Source organism: Aedes aegypti, unplaced genomic scaffold (genome assembly GCF_002204515.2).
Source record: "Aedes aegypti strain LVP_AGWG unplaced genomic scaffold, AaegL5.0 Primary Assembly AGWG_AaegL5_hic_scaff_561_PBJ_arrow, whole genome shotgun sequence".
NCBI classification, from domain to species: Eukaryota; Metazoa; Arthropoda; class Insecta; order Diptera; family Culicidae; genus Aedes; species Aedes aegypti.
The window spans coordinates 1-19,087 of NW_018736238.1; the positions used below are offsets into that span (position 1 = coordinate 1).

The 19,087-nt window shown below is 37.0% G+C and overlaps 1 protein-coding gene and 1 long non-coding RNA gene across 2 annotated transcripts; both read right to left on the reverse strand.

Moving 5' to 3' along the window:
• Positions 1 to 10,032: 10,032 nt before the first annotated feature.
• On the reverse strand, positions 10,033 to 12,244 carry LOC5572393 (the record flags this gene model as incomplete). The annotated part of the gene is given in 6 exon segments (XM_001653997.2): positions 10,033 to 10,519; positions 10,769 to 11,004; positions 11,073 to 11,161; positions 11,215 to 11,303; positions 11,367 to 11,582; positions 11,642 to 12,244. Coding segments are annotated over 6 exon segments (1,688 nt in total), but the record flags the coding sequence as incomplete, so codon positions are not given.
• A 3,288-nt stretch (positions 12,245 to 15,532) lies between these two features.
• On the reverse strand, positions 15,533 to 16,533 carry LOC110681193. The gene is made up of 2 exons (XR_002503119.1): positions 16,070 to 16,533; positions 15,533 to 15,987 (listed from the first exon to the last, which is right to left on the reverse strand). It is a non-coding gene; the product is annotated as an uncharacterized LOC110681193 (long non-coding RNA).
• Between the last annotated feature and the right edge of the window lie 2,554 nt (positions 16,534 to 19,087).

Consider the following 19,087-nt stretch of genomic DNA (forward strand, 5'->3'; position numbering starts at 1 on the left):
ATAAGACAGAATTAAAAACGATTCATTTGTACAAAAATATTATTTCATTCATGACCAAATGGTTGGCCAGCTAAAATAAACAAGCAATACATTGAATGTATACGCTAATCAACAGGACTTGGAGTTTGTAGACGAATGTCTACTGTATCAAAACAGAGTTGTCATACCAGCAACAATGAAAAATGGCAATTTTTGAAACTTTTACGCGCCAATCATGCAGGGATAGTCAAAATGAAGCGATTAGCTAGGCAATGTGTATATTGGTTTGGAATCAATTCCGATATTGAACGGTATGTGACTACTTGTGATACTTGCAACAGCATGATGATAGTTCCAAAAACCAAAATCAATTCAAAATGGATCCCAACGACGAGACCATTCAGTAGAATACACATAGATTTTTTTTATTTTGAGCACCGTTCCTACTTGTTAGTAGTTGACAGTTATTCTAAATGGGTTGAAATAGAGTTGATGAGAAATGGTACAGATTGTGATAAAGTTTTGAAGAAATTAGTAGCTTTGTTTGCTAGATTTGGTTTACCAGATGTATTAGTATCAGACGGGGGTCCTCCATTTAATGCGCATGCTTTTGTAAATTTTTTAAAACGGCAGGGAATAAATGTTCTAAAAAGTCCGCCTTATAACCCTTCTAGTAATGGTCAGGTTGAAAGGTTGGTGAGAACCGTAAAAGATGTTTTAAAAAAGTTTTTACTTGATCCAGAATTTTCCCATTTGGACATGGAGGACCAGATTAATTTGTTTTAATAACTACAGAAACAACTGTCTTTCTATTGAAGGGGAATATCCTTCAAAAATGATTTTTCTCATACATGGCCGAAAACAATATTGGACTTACTAAATCCTAAACCAGTGTTCCACAAGTTACAGATTTATCTGGAAAGGTACAGATTTTTTGATAGTTTTTGGTACAGATTCTGTACGGTACAGATTACAGAATTTTTACGAAATAAGTACAGATTGATACAGATATTTGGAAATTGGTAATTTTGAGACACAAAATCCAAAAGATACATGAAAATTGTAACTAATTTACACAACACCTCATGAAAGATACAATTTCACATAGAATTGAATAATAATTATATAATAGTGAAATTATTTCAATAAAAACACTATGTTAAATTTCCAAGTTCATTAGGATTTTTCAACTAAATTTTTATTGGATGTGGTCAGATTTGTGGGTACAGATTATTAGAAGTCTCTGGTACAGATAAAAAAAGACTTTTGGGCCTTCGGTACAGATAGAAATGTGGCAACAGCTGTCCCTAAACTTCGCTACAAAAAGTTTTTGATGGAGCAAGCTGTGGCATGAAGATTTAATTAAGAGTAAAACTCAACTCCAATGGATGAGGATTTCAATTCAAAAGCTTATGGTGGTTCTCAAACAGAATCACCTGATCCTTTTGACAGTCTGACAGCTGGAGACGAATTGTGGTACAAGAATCATAAAATCCTCATTGCAACAGCTAATGGCTTAAAGCAAACTTTACTAAAAGGCTCTCTCGCAACACATTCCAGGTGCGAATTGGAAGCGTGGCCAACCATGGCGCATCGCAGTCAACTACTAGTCACCCGGAGCTAAAAGCCCGTAAAGCCAGGAGGAGTTTTCGAGGATTTACAGAAGAAGAGATCAGACGTGGACAGAAGAGAAGGATGGTCGAAAGTGTGGATAGCCCATATCTTGAAAGAGAAAAATCGCCGGATGGTCCCAAGGCGTTCACAACGAAAACGAAGAGTAAACCATGATAATGATTTTGTTTATAAGTAAAAAGGTTGTGAAACTCGAATTGATGTTCAAAAAAATTCTATACTCGTTGAATGTTTTATTGAATGCTCTGAATTATGAATTGAATATAATTGTCAAAACTAGAAATTTGTATTCTGAACTTCTGAAGAGGGAAGGACTGAGATGTTTGTTATAAGCGTGTTTGCTATAACGATTCTGACACCTAGCTGGAAACAGTCGACTTTAGTTTCCCTTTATTAAAGAAACCCAACAGTGCACTCTCCCCAGTTCAACTGATTTTATTAGTTTCAATTTCAAGTCCCTTTTGGAGGACTTGTCAAAAATCAATAAAACAGTCAGTCAAGTCATCGTGTAAAAGTTTGGGTTCACCCCTCAGTATGGTGTATCATGCAAAAGTTTGGGTACACCTGAACTTACTTAAATCTTTGAAATCTCAAAACCAATCATGTACGCGCCATTATTTGCGCTCAAAAAAGCTTTAAACTATTAAAATCGGTTGAAAATGGCAGAGATATTGACAAAAATTATGTGCGTGCGGCTCTGATGAACCAAAACTTTTGCACGATGACTTGACTGACTGTTTCACTGATTTGCAAACTTTCCAGATTTTTCCACCAAAAATTTTCTTGGGTCTCTTCAAAGAATATAAGATTACGATTCTAATGACACTTTGATTCAAAATTTTGGTCGATCCAATGCTGAGGAAATTAGATATGATTTTTTCAGTGTGTTTTAGAAAAATGTCACAACTTTAAGTAACAATTTAGTATACAAAATTCAAAAAAATATTTTTGGAAAAATACATACGAAGTAAGAATAACTCTTTGCCTTTTCGAATTCGCTTAAAGGGTTTCAATTGGACGTGTAATCACAGAGATATGGACAGAACACTTTCGTATGTTTTTTAGGGGGTGAACCCAAACTTTTGCACGGGAGTGTATGTCCGTACTCAGTATTATCGCATCCGAATTGGTTAGTCCACCCGGCAGAAATCGGTGTGTTGCGCAGGCTTGCGACAGATGAGCTCTAGATTTTCTGAAACGTGAATTGAAAAATTCTACTAGTGTTAATATCATGTGTCCGAGAGTGTGCTTACATTCAAACACTAAGTTGAATTTCATTTGGTTGACCCTAGAGTACTCATCAACAAGTGTGACGTCATGTTCCAGTTTTGACAGGTCTCCTGCTCGATAAAATCTGTACAGCATGTATCTTTGTTCATTCTTTGTTTGAGCACTGGTCGAAAAATCATACAAGATTACCTTTGTATGCGCCCCCTCTTCTTCTTCTTCTTCTTCTTGACATTAACGTCCTCACTGGGACAGAGCCTGCTTCTCAGCTTAGTGTTCTTATGACCACTTCCACAGTTATTAACTGAGAGCTTTCTTTGCCAAAGTTGCCATTTTGGCAGTCGTATATCGTGTGACAGGTACGATGATAGGAAATTTCCATTACGAAAAGATCCTGGACCGGTCCAGGGGTGATGGGTCCCCTCACATTACTTTATTTATGGCAATGAGAAAGCGGACTCTTTTTCGCAAATGTAGGCGATGAGGAAGGTGGGATTTATGGTAGAAGAATTTCACACAATGATTTTTTCCTTTTAGTACGTCAAAGTTCTCTTCACGGTTGGCAAAGCGATTTGCTAAATGGCAAAATGGTAACATTCTATAATCCCCGAAGCTTTCTTGCGAGCGTGGTGAAAAGGTTTGGATGTAAGTCGAGATTCCATTCGCGTGATGCCAAGACTGATGGTCAACCATTGCTCGCTACGCTACGCTACGCCCGGGACGCTGGAAAAGTATATCAATTAGATGATTGCAATCCATATCATGGGACACATCAATCATCTGGACTGCTATGCAAATGAATTGTTATATGTTGATAACAAAATGTTTACAATAGCTTAGTTTAGATTCACCGAATAAGAATAGTGTTGCCTAACTCAGAACACCTAGATATAAGAATTGAATGTGATATTTGTAATACTAATGAAGGATTTGAAAAAGTCAATACAATCATGAATGTTCAAAGCAGAGCGTTAATGATTAATCATAAATTTAATCATGATTAATGATTAATGATTATGATTAATCAAAAATGTTAATCATTAATCTCAAAAATAAGAGTTAATCATTAATCACTAATCATAATCATTGCATTATAATGTTTTAAACATTAATCATTAATCATAATCATGATGATCGCCAATTTTATTCAGTAATCATAATCCTAATCATAAATCAAACATTTAATCAATCATCAATCAATCATTGAACAAAATTCGACAAATTTTACAACATTGCTTTCTAATGTATAAATAAATTTTGCATTTCTTATATCGTGTGACAAGAACAATGATAGCTTATGCCCACGGAAGTTCAAAATACAACCAAGTACAGCATGGCTTTGTTTCATATCCGCGGACGTTATCATAAGACTAAAAAGACCCTTAAATATTTCCTGCAAGTAAGACGGTGCATTTTCTCAGTTGTATTTGATCCGAATCCAAAGACCCGGTTGGACGCTTGTGAGCTTATAGGCGCAGATCACCAAATTTCGACCAAGCACTAGTTTTCTAGCCGTTCATAAGATGTTTGTGTACTTTGTATGAAAATCCGAAAATTTGCACTAAAAATTTGCGAGGTCGAAAATTAGTCCTTTTCCCCTAGTAGGTGGTATTTCTGTCAATAGCTCTTTGCTGTTTTTGTTCACGTTTGATGTTTGCAATCCTACATCGCCTGAAAATATCCACTGAATAAAAGAGAAAACTGCTTTTTCAGTTTTGATTTTTGCACCATTTTTACTTGGGTCTCATTCGTTATGGCAACAATGATGACTTTTCAGCTTGCATTTCAAAGTGATAAAACTCAGTCTCGATAGTTTATATTGACTATAGAATGCATCACTGTACGCGCTAACATGCATAAAGTATGCTTTTTCAGCTGTATCAGTGCAAAACCAACTTATTTTTTTTTTATTCGAAATCGTGGGTTGAATTAGCAACAATCATCAACGACGCTTACAAATTTCAATGACGGCCTATTTCGCCTTAAAGCTTTTCAATTTGAATTATCCTCTTCAATAATGAGTAAAGTAATTCATTTACATGTTTATGGCCCATTCGTTGCATACGTGCATACAAAGCGCTAAAAAATAAAATTTTTAAACCCTTCTCTCTCCGTAATGCTTTTTGTATGAGAGTTTTCAAAATTTTGTTTGAGTCGTACCACATGAGCCTGCCCTTCCCCATCCTCCCCTTTGAGCATGACGTGATTTGTGAACGGTGCCTTAGTGACATGCAATTTAATCATCATTTTTATCAATAATCATTATTAATGGTAGTCATTCAAAGGCTAATGATTAAGGCCGCACGGGACGTCATCATAATCACCCTATCCATTTCAAATAGCAAATCCCAAAACCACTCCATATATCGATGCAAAAAATGTATCACTATGATTCTACATATGTAGTGCACAACCCAATAAATTTTCAGCTTCATCGGTTCACTAAAACTCGAGATTTGCTTCCACAAAGTTTTGATGATGATTGTTAGAATGAGACAAAAGATAAGGAAACTAACACGGTCTCCCGTGTCCCCTTAAATGCCCTAATGCACTAAACGCGTTGAAGTATGCAACAATCGGATTATTTCAATTGTTCCCTTGGTTAGCAATAAAAAAATAAATGAATATAAAAATCATAAATAAAAAATAAATAGAAATAAAAATCTTTTGAAGCAAATTTTTAATATTAAACCATTTTTACTGACATCTAGATTCAGATCAAGGAAGGATGAAAATTCCTTTACAACATTGTTTGAAAAAAATATTTTTCCAGTTTCTCATAAAGATCTCGTTAGAAAATTCCAACCAAATGTTCAAACTGATTTTACTCAACATTTCTTCAAGAATGGGGTTGTTTAAATATTTTATTTGCAGCGTTTTGTAGCTTATTCAAAGCTTTTCTAAGTATATCACAATTTTATTGCGCTTCAATATCTTTAGATTGATATTTCAAATTATTAAATCTTCTCGAAGTTAAATTTAGAGAGGGGGTGGTAGTTTCACAAGAGATTTCCATACGTGTTATTGAAATAGTTCCAGAGCACGGACAATTATGAAACTTTGAGTGCTGGTTCAAACTTTAACGTAGAATCAGAAAATATAAACAACTGGATGATTCTACCCTATTACTCCGAATGCCATCACCCCGCATTCCATTGCTCCGAATTCCATCACTCCGAATGCTATTTATCCGAATTTACGATTATCTTACCATGATGATAATGGTGATCGGTCGTTCGGGTTTTGGAATTCGGGTAATGGCGTTCGGGTTAATGGCATTCGGAGAAATGGGGTTCGGGGTAATGGGGTAGAATCAACTGAATATGCCTAACAATTCTTTCGAAAAATCTGATATCTTATACTCCAATAATTCTCTTGAAAATGAAATCAATGGCTTCGTTCGCAAAATTCATGAAGTTTAAGATGGAAAGCTAGGTTTCAGAACAACCAATAAAATGGTTCACTTTCACTTCGGAGGAATTATTGAAGTATGAATAAACAACTAATTGAATTTTAGCACATCACCATACAAAAAAATACTAAAAATCACTAGAAAGGTATTTGCTCACCTTAACTTATTATAATATTCTATCAATCACAAGATAAACAGCATATTAGAGTTTACCAGAGTTTGCTCACCTTACTTATGATTTTTTTCTACACTCTTCTTTCTTTTATGAAGTTAAGTGTTGAAATCCGACTAGTTTTCTACCAATATTTTGAATACTTTCACCGGGAAATCAACAAACCTTAACACCCCGGCATATGTTCAAGTGCATCAATAACATTCACTTAAAACTTGATAATTCATGAATGTGTCGCAAGCTACGCTTCAAAAGACCAATATACACTTTCTCCAGGATGCTGGCTTTTGATCCAGAGCAATTAATGGCGAGTTCAAAAGATTTGTATTTAGGATTGTTTGTTAAGTAATATCATCATCATTATCTAGTCTTAGTGTATAACCCATTGGTCGCATACTTTAAGTTGTTTAGTGCACCTTTCGGGACTTTAATCATATGTTAATGGATGATTAATGATTATTCATAACATTAAATGAAATTAGATGCCCTAAACACCTTTAAGTATGCAACGAATGCATCACACTCTTAAAATATATTGGTACACTTAGCAAAATCTGAATCAAACAGTTCTCAGAATGATTTTTCGTTCAATCATCAAATTTTTAATCATGATACTCTTAATTTTTGGGACTCGATATGAAAGTGCCTACTGAATCTTAGGGGGCTACTCCAGTACTCCACGCAATTGAATCCAGAATTATCGTTATTTTCGAATAGGGTTCAGCCTTGACAAGTTAAGCTGTCAGGCAGCTCCAACTGAATACCGAAAAAAAATTATCGTAATTTTCGAATCGATACCCGCAGTTCTGATGACAAACAGCAATCCTGATATTTACGGAATTTCGTTAGAAGACAACTGAAATACAGTGGGATTCCGTTTTTGGCATGCTCCGATTTTGGCAACAAAATGGATCCGTTTTTGGCAACATTTTTCAATACCATTAAAATTTGTAATTTTTTGTTAATATTATCGTGTCTGTTGCTTTAGTCATTTGAATAGCATGTGAACTCCACACCGATTACATTCCAGAGGTTCATTTTCGTCGATATTTCCCCAAATCTTACCAACTACTAAGGACTCGCGTACGCGCTTTTTAACTTCAAAATGGTCATTGGTCATACATTGGCAACGTTGCATGAGGCCAGTAATCTGCACCAGTAGCTCAACTAAAGACCAATCTCTTTTCTTATGCATTCATATTAAGTAACCAGCCCACTTGAGTCTTCCAGTAGGTGCTAAAATAAAAAACACTGTTCTTCAGATTTGGAACAGCTGTTTGAACATAAAAACACAGCACCGAGCAAGAGCAACAAAAAATATGACTCACGGGTACGTACACAAACATTTTCATAAAATTTTGTCTCTCATTTTTATCCATTGTCATATATGGATTTACATAGATTGCGCATGTAAAAACACACCGCAATAATAGATACAAATATGTACAGCAAAATTTCGTGTATCATAACTTTTAATAAATTTCATTAAATGACATGACAAATGCGAATACAGTCCAAACTACAATTTATTCTAAATAATATCATTGAAGCGTGCGATAAATACGACTGAGAGTGTTTTATTTTTTTGTCTGTGGTATTGGTGTGTATATTGATATTTCTGCGTCAACAATTTAAATCTACGTTCCCTCTTTTCTATAGACTCTGTAAGGCGTTAGATTTGTTAAGAGACGATTCAGAATTCTGTACAAGATTGTTAATCATGGATACGGGTCTCAACATCACCAAAATGTTCCTTACAAGCTGAGTCTATGAGTTTCCTACTGTACCCTGGAGAATCCTTCTAGGATTCTTTATTCTTATGGAACTTCTCAGAAATTTTAACGAATTCATGAGGATATCTGCAGATTCCAAGTGGACACTGAGGGCTTGTTGAGGGATCTTTAGAGTCTATAATTGGTTATGGAAGATTACATCCAAAATCTGGTGATTCCTAATAAACTCTAGGGCGTCCTGTAAATTTTAAGCGGGATAATGTGAATTTCTAAATTTATTTTTAATATTTCCGGCGAAAGCTTGGAGATTTTGAAAAGGTTCCTAGAGGAATTTGAGGTATGCTAGTGGTAATTCCTTAGCAAGATCCTATGAACTATATGCGAGATCCTACGGATGCTTGGCAAGATGCATCAGAGCTCAAGCGTTTTTGATGTAGATTTCCTATGAGAACCTGATGATTCCTATGAGATTCTTGAGGTTTCATAACAGGATCCTGTAAATTTCAGTTGATTTCATAAGGTAGGTCACGTAGGTTACAAGTCACATTTATGCATCATTTCATGTTTATGTTTGCCCTTTCGATGCAGTCAACCATTCATTATAAAATGCTTTACTTTATCAGAAACATAAATTGAAGGAGCAATTCTAAACTTACCGAATTTTTCAAATTTTACGCTCCAAAAGTTAAACTGATTTTAAATGGTAATTTTATTAGAAAAAAAGCTCATGCCGCTTTGCAATACCCAGCGCTTTTGATTCGAAAATACATCTTAAAAAAAACACACAAAATTTTTTTTTTTTCGTGTTTTTTCATAGTTTTAAGAAACTGCCCAGTTCTGCAATAAAAGTCACTTATGCGATTATTGATTTTTAAAGGCCCTCTTATACAAAAATTATACATGAAGCTTCTAAAAATAATTAAAGACGTTGAGGCGTATAAACGCCACCAAAAAAATGTTTGCCAGATTAAACATTACGGAGCTATAGATTCATAGCATAGTACAACCCTTCGGGAAAATGCTTTGAAGTGAACCTTTTTGAAGTCTCAACGCCTTATGATTCTATAAAAATAATGTATTAACATAGTAATGATGTTTTCAAAACCAAAAGTTGAAAAATAAAATTTGAAATATGGGTTCCGATTTTGGCACGGTTCCGTTTTTGGCAACTGAAAATTTCAACTTTGTTGCCAAAAACGGAATCCCACTGTACATAATTTTGAACAACTATCGTAAAACTAAACATTACATCAATTGGATTAAATGGGAAAAATTGATATAAAATTTGCGGTAAAGTAAGACGTCTTCTCGATGCGAATCAAACTCACGACTCCCTGTTCACTAGATATAGTGCGTTACCCCTACACCACGAGAGGACTCATGGACACAACGGACTACTGTTGAATGCCTAAGCCGAGAGTGCATTAGTTATTGGGTATAGAAAGACCACATACTACTCGCCAATAACGTGCTGGACGAGATTTGTATAGTGCAGGCTCGCAATGTGTCGCGATGTTTCCAATACGATGATTAATAATTTAAAAAAGGATTATTTTGAAATTAAAAATTTTAATCAAATTTCACATCATTCACGTAAAGGTTAATCATAATCATTAATCATAATCACTAATCATACTGAGTTTAATCATTAATCTTATTCATTAATCATCTAAAATTGAAATTTAATCATTAATCATAATCATTAATCATACTTTGACTTAATCATCAATCACAATCAGTAATCATGACTTCAAAAAAATTAATCATAAATCATAATCATTAATCATGATGAACTTGAATTTAACCATAAATCACATAATCAATCATTGCGACCCGTTAATCATTAACGCTTTGGTTCAAAGTTTACTTCTACTTTAATGAACAATATATCTTTTTCATAAAAAAGTGACTAAAAGATAAGCAAACAATTGATCAATAAAAGTGGAGATACTACGATATATAAATGCTCTAATGGGTCGTATGACCTTCCAGCAGCAGCGCCAGATGTCACTTTCTCTACCAACGTCCAGTTTGGCCGAGTCGGGAACTCTTCTTCCCAGACAACCTCCTCGATCCAATCCAGAGCGAGGGCAACACGATTGACAATGCCAATGTTCGGAATCGAACCGAGGTCCGAGTTGTCCACCGCGCTGCTTCCAATGCCAACCACTGTGAAACTGCAAGCGCGACTGTCTACAGACTGCACAATACTGCCATTGAATTGGTCCGCTTCCAATCGGGGGCTGATCACACAAGCCTGGTTCGGTGTGAAGAACTGGTCCTTGTAATGAGGGGGCAGTATTTTGTCGCATTCTTCTTCTGTACCGATGTACTCGTACTTGGATTGTGGAGAGGGTTTTTTCGCTAAAAACAGAATGATTTATTGAATCTGTGCCATTAAATTGTGCCATGGATTGTTCAAGCATAGACGAGCAGTTATTTGGACTGGTATCGTTTTTGTTTGTGTTAGACGTTTACACACTAACGCCACTAGTTGGCCCATCTTTGATTTTAGCATTAGGCATACTTTGCGGCTATGATTTTAATCGCGATTTATGCTAACTGTTACGTCTGTTTGTCTGTGATGCATAAAATGCTTGTGAGTATACTTACAATCTAAGCTCCTTACGAGCAAGGTTTGCAGCATGGCGTCTTTGAGTTTTTCCGTCCGAGCGTTGGCCAAACAAGCCGGGATCAGTTGACTGGTAACTTGAATTGGTGTTGCCAGTTTTAGCACAGCCACATCACTATAAAAGTTTTCAGGATTATTGTCTGGATGACAGATTATTCCTGAAACATCCAATACGCTGTGATTGCTCATTTCAGCTTTTGTCGGTCTATGTGGATGCCTGAATAAGATAAATGTGAATATGTAGAGGTAATGCATTCATCTTATCATAAAACAAGTTTATCTTACCGTGTGCATTGACAAGAGGTCAATATGTGACTTTCCTCCACAAGTACTCCAAGGCAAACGAATTTTCGATCTTCGTTCAGGAGTTTGACCTACCATATAAAATTGAATCATTTGAAACCTAAAACTTTATCGTAAAACTCACAACATGGGGTGGATTTCCATCGATAGTGCTCCCAGCATTTTCACAAACTCCGCTGGCTTTTTGGGACATACTGTTGAAACGATCGCACTCTAAATATCGAGAAATAAAATCAGTCATAGAATACAAGTCACACTTCCCTGCACCAGAAATACCTCTTTCGCTAATTCTTCGAGTTTTCCTATCGGTAAGGATTCCGTCGATCCACTTGATGTACGGCTGCAGACTGACAATCATAGTGTACCTATCGGTATCATTACCTTTCACTTCTGATGAAACCATGCCGGCCAAAACCCAAATTCCAAGCAAAGGACCTTCCAGATACCTATGGTATAGTCCTGATCCGCGATCAGCAATGCTCAAATCGTCTTCTACCTCAAAGACAAAAGCATGGAATAACAGTTAAGATTTATAAATGAAACGATCTCACCATAAGGATAGTCCGAACAGTATTGCCCCGGAGTTGACTGATTCCCCAGTAGACTCAAAGAGACTTCGTCACACGCTTCTCGACCTAGGATATGGATGCTCCAAGACTGGTGATCATTGTTGGGATTGCCGGTTTCCACAGTTTGCCACCCAGTGACGTAGACCCGTTTACCCTCCAAGTTCCAGAAGTCCGCGTTGTTCTCTGGAACGATACAGATTTGCGACACATAGGGTGGACTCCTAACTGTCCAGTTGGTGACCAGTATCGCTACGTTGTTAACGGAATGCTCCGGGTGGACGTGAACTTCGCTGGCGTATCGTACTTGCTCATTCACATTCCGTTGATCCAAGTGGTACAGGCCAAAGTGCAGTTCAAATGCTTCCTCGGGCAACGGTATCCCGGTGGTGCGATTCACGACACACTCGGCCGTTGTCAGAACGTGTTTCAGGCTGATCAGGGTACCGCTGCATGTTAGTGTGGAAGCACCAGTGCTCGGATTCCGGTGGAAAATTGCTACGCTCCAGGGCCATTCGTCGTTCCAGCCTTCGTGGTCATATACTCCGCACTCGAAATCGACGTCCAGGGAAGGCAACAATGCGTCAACTGAAATAAGAGCTCTGATTAATACATTTAGCGGTGATATGGTTTTCTCGGGCCTTTATTATTATGTGAATGTTAAAAAAACTGAATGGTGCACGAAACAGTATTCCAGTGGATTTAGAAGGAATTTTCTAAGTTCTAAGTGTTACATCTGTTTGTCTTTGATTCTAATTTACAAAAAAAAATGCGTCCTTATAAGCTTATTGGGGTCCTATAACACTTCCCCGAATACCATTACCCCGAAAACCATCTCCCCGAATGCAACGTTACCCCGAATGACACATTACCCCGAAAACCATTACCCCGAATGGTAAATTACCCCGAAAACCAGTTCCCCTAATACGACACTTCCCCGAAAATCAGTGATGCACTTCAAGAAATTCTTCAAGGAAGCTCGCGAATTTGAGCCTGAAAGTTTTCGGCTTAGTAACTACTACTATTCCTATTAATGATTTTTTATTCTTTCAACCATCGGCTGTTCTTTCGAGGTTGTAAAATGGCAGTGTAAAAATTTTAATCAATGATTTTCTCTTCATTGAGTTATAGGCTGTTCTTTCGAGTTGTACCGTTTGAGTTGAAGTTTGAGCGATAGCGGTAAAAAAATTCGACTGACAAGTCTTGAGCGAAATTCAAAGTTGCCAGTGACTTCAAAAAATAAATGAATGAAAATAAATGAAGCCCCTGCATTAGGGAGCCTGGCACTTTTGATTCACTTGGGCAGTGGGGTTTTTTTGAAAACTACAGAGCTTATATTTGGCCACAATATGCGTCATTATGAATCGCTTCTTACTGCAAAGTTTCAGACAATTCGACCGAGAAAAAACCCCCATGCCAAATTGAATCATGCGAGTGCCGAAGTGGTTCTGCACCCTACTTGTCTGTATTACATCTTGTCAGTATTACAATTTCCAACAAGAGATTTGTCCTTCTTTTAGTTATCGGCTATTCTTTCGGAAGTTGCACTAGCAAAGTGATTGTTGGCATCATAATTATTGACGCATTCAACAGTGATTTTTTCTTCTTTTATCATAGGCTGTTCTTTAGCAATGTACTTTTGAAATAGTGGTCAGTTTAATATTAGTTAACATTTTCATCTGACATTTTTCAAACCTTAGTCTAATGACATTTTAGAATATGTTGAACTCGCATTGCCTCCAGAAATATAAAAATATAATTATGCATTACCAAATAATAAAACGCTTTTGAAAGAGGGCGGGAAAGGTCTCCAATATTAACATGTCAGCATTATCATCAGTTCGAAAAATGATTTATTGCTGTGAACACAATCATTCTCACAAAATCAAGTACACGCCTGTGAGTAAAATTTGGGTTCTCACTTGGCTCATGAATAAAAGCTGTTAATTAAAAGAATAACACTGCGGAACACGTTTTTGTCTCAAGCACCAAAATCCCACCCTTAATTTAATTAAGAGTTGCTGAATCCATTGCCGTTTTCAAAAATATCATAGCACGTCTAGTTTTTGAGATATTGACTGTTAAAAATGCACAATTTAACTATTTCAGCCAACTTGCATGCAAGTTTGCCAGCTTGTATGGCAATTTATTTGCCTAATTTGCCACAGAATTCGAACTTTATGTGTATAACAACGCTTATCAATAAACTTCATAATATTTTCGATGCTCAAAAGTTATTTTTCGATGGTTCAGAAAAGTATTGCATTTTGCCATATAAGAGAAACGAATAATTTTGTATGGAGACTGCAAACTTGTTGAAAAAATCGGTTCAATCTAAACTTTATCGTTCAATTTCAACTAAATTATATCTGAAATGAAAGTTTAAGTCCTATTTTACATGCTTGATGGATTAGATCACAAAAAAGTTTGTTAAAACATACTTCAAATTTCATGTAAACATCCATGAAACCAGTGTTTTATACAACTTTGGTGACCTGTAGCTAAAAATTGTGACGTGCTGGAATATTTCTGAGAACGGCATCAGATTCAGCGACCCCAAATCTACTAGAGACACATAATTTGATCCTTGAGACACGCGAAAATGTCATTTTTGTTACGCTGTGTAATAAATCTTTGATAACATGAAGAACATGAATTCAAATGAAAATCAAAATTCTATGAAATAGGTATATGGGATTCATTTGTCGGATCTTCTATTTTTCGTGCCAAGAAAATTCGGGGTTATGGTCCATTCGGGGAAATGATATTCGGGGTAATGGTTTTCGGGGTATTGGTTTTCGGGGTACTTGACCATTCGGGGTATTGACTTTCGGGGTGATGGTTTTCGGGGTAATGGTATTCGGGGAAATGTTATAGGATCGCTTATTGGAGTTTTACTGTGCAAAAGTCAGGCTTTTACCGAAGATCGTTCATACATTTAATCAAGAATATACAACGGGTTTTGCATGGTAATTTCCTAAAATCATTATTATAAAATTCAATAATTGATTTTCATAATAATTTAACCAAATTATGATAAAAGTGTTACCTAATACATAACACCAAGATATAAGAAAAGGATGTAAAGTTTGAAATGGTACTAATAAAGGATAATAAAGTATCACATGAGGAAGGTTTGGGCCTTCCTTAGCCGAGTGGTTAGAGTCCGCGGTGTAACCTGTCGTTACAATTCAGTAATTAGGGATGGTACACAAATTATGTCACGCTAAATTTCGACTTTTCCGACCCCCTCCCCCCCTTTGTCACGTTTTTTGTATGGGTCCTTCGAAAATTTTGTAAGGCTTGTCACACTTGGCTTGACCACCTCCCCCCCTCTCGGAGCGTGACGTAATTTGTGCATGACCCCTTATGTGTAGTTTTTATGTGGAGTGTATTTTACACGCACTTTATTTTCCGCTGTTATTTTACCCACATTTGAGTGTTTTTAGCGTAGGGTGTTTTTAGCTTCACTCTATGTTGATTTGTTTTCATGTTTTGTTCATGTAGTGGTTATTTTGTAAGGGGAACTTCACCAGTGGTCCATTTTTTGGTCCAAATTTATACCAAAAATGAACCTGTCAAAAATGAATAGACCAAACCGCATCCGGAGAGAACGAAGTACTCAAATTTGAGTTCCTTCTACCCAACTTGGCACCTTTGTGCGTTACCCCAAATTTGAGTAAATAGCCAAGTACCCAAATTTGAGTTATCGCATAAAATTATCTCAGTGGGTGATTTTTACCCAATGTTACCTTGGATGCAAAAACTCAAAAATAGGTATTTTAATCGGATTAAAATGCAACCTAAAACAGTAGTCAAAAATTCAATTCGCATAAGCTATGTTTATGTGATTAATCAAAATAAACTGAACTAAACTTGAATGATACAAACATTTATCTTGTTTTATTTTAATTCATAAAAAATAAAATAGTAAAAAATTGCTTCAAAACCCAACCGCGTGGGTGGCAGGGCAGGAATGGCGACATCAGCACAGGAAACAATTTGGATCGGGTGAGTTCACCTGCAGCATCAAACTTATCGGGACCGGCAGCAATGTACTGGGAACGCCAATGGAAAGCTCGACCCCGACGGTGGCACATGGAGGCTAGGAATGACAGGAACAGCAAGCAGGCAACGAATGACACGCATTTTGTTCAGCAATCAGCCTCTCACTTTCAGCAATAGTTCGTCGGAAACGGTTCCGGGAATCGTGAACGGTGGGTGGAGGTAACGGCAAACAGCAGTTCGGAGAGGATGGTAGCCATCGAGAGCAAGGCATTAAGTCACTTCTGGACATCGGAAATTGTGCACCAATAACGATAACTGAATTCCTGAAACAAGAAAGAGATGATTTTACATTATACTTTTCAGCAAACCGAACTCCTCGGTGGGAAATAAATTAAGGATATTTACCTGTAGTAAATCAGCATTCCGGTAAACAACTTCAGGATTAGCTATCAAAAATGTATTAAATAAACTTCTATCGTAATTTATTGATTTTTTATAATTAAAAAACAATAACAATTACGATCACGTCTTACGCCGATGACGGCTAATCTGGAATGAGCAATGTTGACTTTTCAATATGGCTGTCGCATTTTTTCATCCAAAACTGAGTTTAAACTACTCAACGGGTAGTTCGCAGCTTGAATGCCTCACGTTGAGTTGTTTTTACTCAACTATTTGTTTTCTGAGTGTTTGACAAATTCAATGATCGATTAACTTATTTCATGTGATTAAATGAATATCCAGTCTATATATACTGCGTTTTCGTAGCAATTATAAATACGTTAAGTGACATTTCGAGTGATTCCGTAACTAGTTTTGCCAGAAAGTACGCAAGTTTAAGTATTAAACTTGTACGGTATAAATGCAATAAAATGAACAAGTATTTTTTTACTCAAATTTGGGTTTTAGTCGAACTACTCAAAAGTTGGGTTAAATATACGTATTTGACAGAATGGAAATCACCCAATTCTTGAGTTCCACTGTCTTTACTTAATTTTGAGTTTAAAAAAACTCATTTTTGTGTACTTCGTTTTCTCCGTGCACGCTCACGCACCGGTTGTTGTATTTTTTTTTTCGATCCATTTCAAATGTGATCAACAAAAACAAACAAATAGTGAATCTCTTGAGAGAGTGTTAATAAAATACGTGTGGTTAGGCAATAGAAATGTTAGTAGTAGAACGCTAATGGCGCTGTTCTCACAAAACTGAATTAGTTTATTATCACCTTTAACTGTATCTTTTCATTGTTTGTTCGATGCCATGTTGTAGTGGATGATTTAAACATTTATTTGACACTTTGAGGATCGGTACTCAAGCTGTCAGCGCGTGGCAAACTAGATGTTGGTAACACGAGCAGTAGCGACATTAGCATTCTTATGTCGAATTCGTTTTTGAACCTAGGTTGGAACTGGCGCAACCCGTTCTGAATCACAGTTTCAACCCCAACCCGATTCAGGTTCGACCGGACTACAATTTGCTTGACGTTTGTTTGGTTATGTGTTGATCACCGACCCAGTTCCTAAAAACGAAAACGACATTAGGTTAATACTTCTATTGGTTAGGCTCTGAGACGTTAGGCTGTAGTCTGAAGAACGAATGAAAATTTATTTGCTTGTTTGTACAACTAAACAATCGTTACTTGTTTTTAATTATGAATCGTGGTTTACGGCTAACCAGCCGAGTTGAAGTTTAACAACAACCGAAAAGCTAAACATTACATATAATTTGCAGGGGGGGTCTCGTAGCCTCGAGGTTACGGTTTCGCTTCGTAAGCGGAAGGTCATGGGTTCGACTCCCAATCCCCCCCACAAAAAGCTCCGTCCAGCCACCAGAAGACGCCGCACGAAGGACTGTGTATAGGGGAACACATCCATCCTTCGTCAGTATCGGATGGTGACTGAGACACACTGACCCTCTTCGTAGGCTGTTGCCTCACACGACACATATACATGGCAAAATGAACCACCGCATACCAATGGACTTCGATATGGATATGGATTGGACCAACGGCAGCACTCTCCTCTACCTGCTCAGTACGAGAGAAATAGCAATAAGAACTAGGATATAAATAGATTCTGTATATATGATCCTCGGCATAGTAGTGGCCAAGTGCACGGAGTGCCTAACAAATAAAAGTAAGAAAAATAAAAACATATAATTTGCAATTGGATTAGATGGACAAATTGAAGTGAAGATTTGCGAAAAAGTTACACGTCTTCTCAGTGAGAATCGAATTCACGACTCCCCGATCTCTTGTTGGGGCGCGTTATCACTACGCCATGAGAGGACTCATGAACGCAGAAGTTAACCTTCATTTGTTTTCGGTAGTTGTTAAACAATCGTTGCTAGGGTAGGTATGGCTATAATGAGCCGGTCGTAGGTTACTACAATTTACTCACATCTCAATACTCCCCTTAACCTACGATGCCAAGCATTTTCTTGAAATGTTCATGATTCTGCTTGGTTAGTAGAAGCATTAACCTAAGAATGCTAATGTCGCTGCTGTTCGTGTTACCAACATCTAGTTTGCCACGAACTGACAGCGTGAATACCGGGCCTCAAATGTCAGATTAATTTTAAGAACCAAAACAAATCATGGTATAGAATAGACAATGAAAGCCATAATTAAAGGTAATAAAAATTGAAATCAGTTTTGTGACAACTACGCCATTAGCGTTCTACTACTAATATTTCTATTGCTTGGTTAGAGGTTTTGTAAATCCGTCTGCCGGTTGCTGCTTCGTGGAAACGTAGTCCAGGGTAACATTTCCTCGGTTGAGCGTCTCCCGTACAAAATGGTAACGAATATCAATGTGCTTCGTCCTCGGATTGAAACCTTGATTTTTGGCCACGCAGATCGCCGACTGGTTATCGCACATGATCGGGAACACTTGCTGTTCGTCGAATTGCTTGATTAATTGCTGCCACCAGAGAGCTTCTTGGTCTTGTAATATCTTGTGGGAGATTGGGTTCTAAACGGTAATTAATTAGTTATGACCGAGACTGTGATACGGTAAACGTAATGATATGAAACGCGCGTCTGTTCGAGTGTGCAGTCAGTAGATAAACTGTTTCTTTTATTGATACGAATCCACTGCTGTACCAGACAGCCAGTGGTGTAGCTAGGGTGGATGCTACAGTTCTCCCCTTTTAGTTTTTTAACATATTTACAATGAATACGCAGCAAAACCTGACTGCCGCTCTATTGACTGTCGGCAAAACTCGACTGCCCGAAAACTTCAAACAAAAACTACGGCGAAACTCACTGCGTCTAAACATTTTGATCGGTAAAAACTACCAAAACTACAGAACACGGCAAAACATGACTGCTGATAAACTAATTCACTTTTGAATGCCTCCATGGCAATAAAACAAACAAACAGTTCAATAGTACTCGTAATCGACATCCTTCTTCAGACGCTT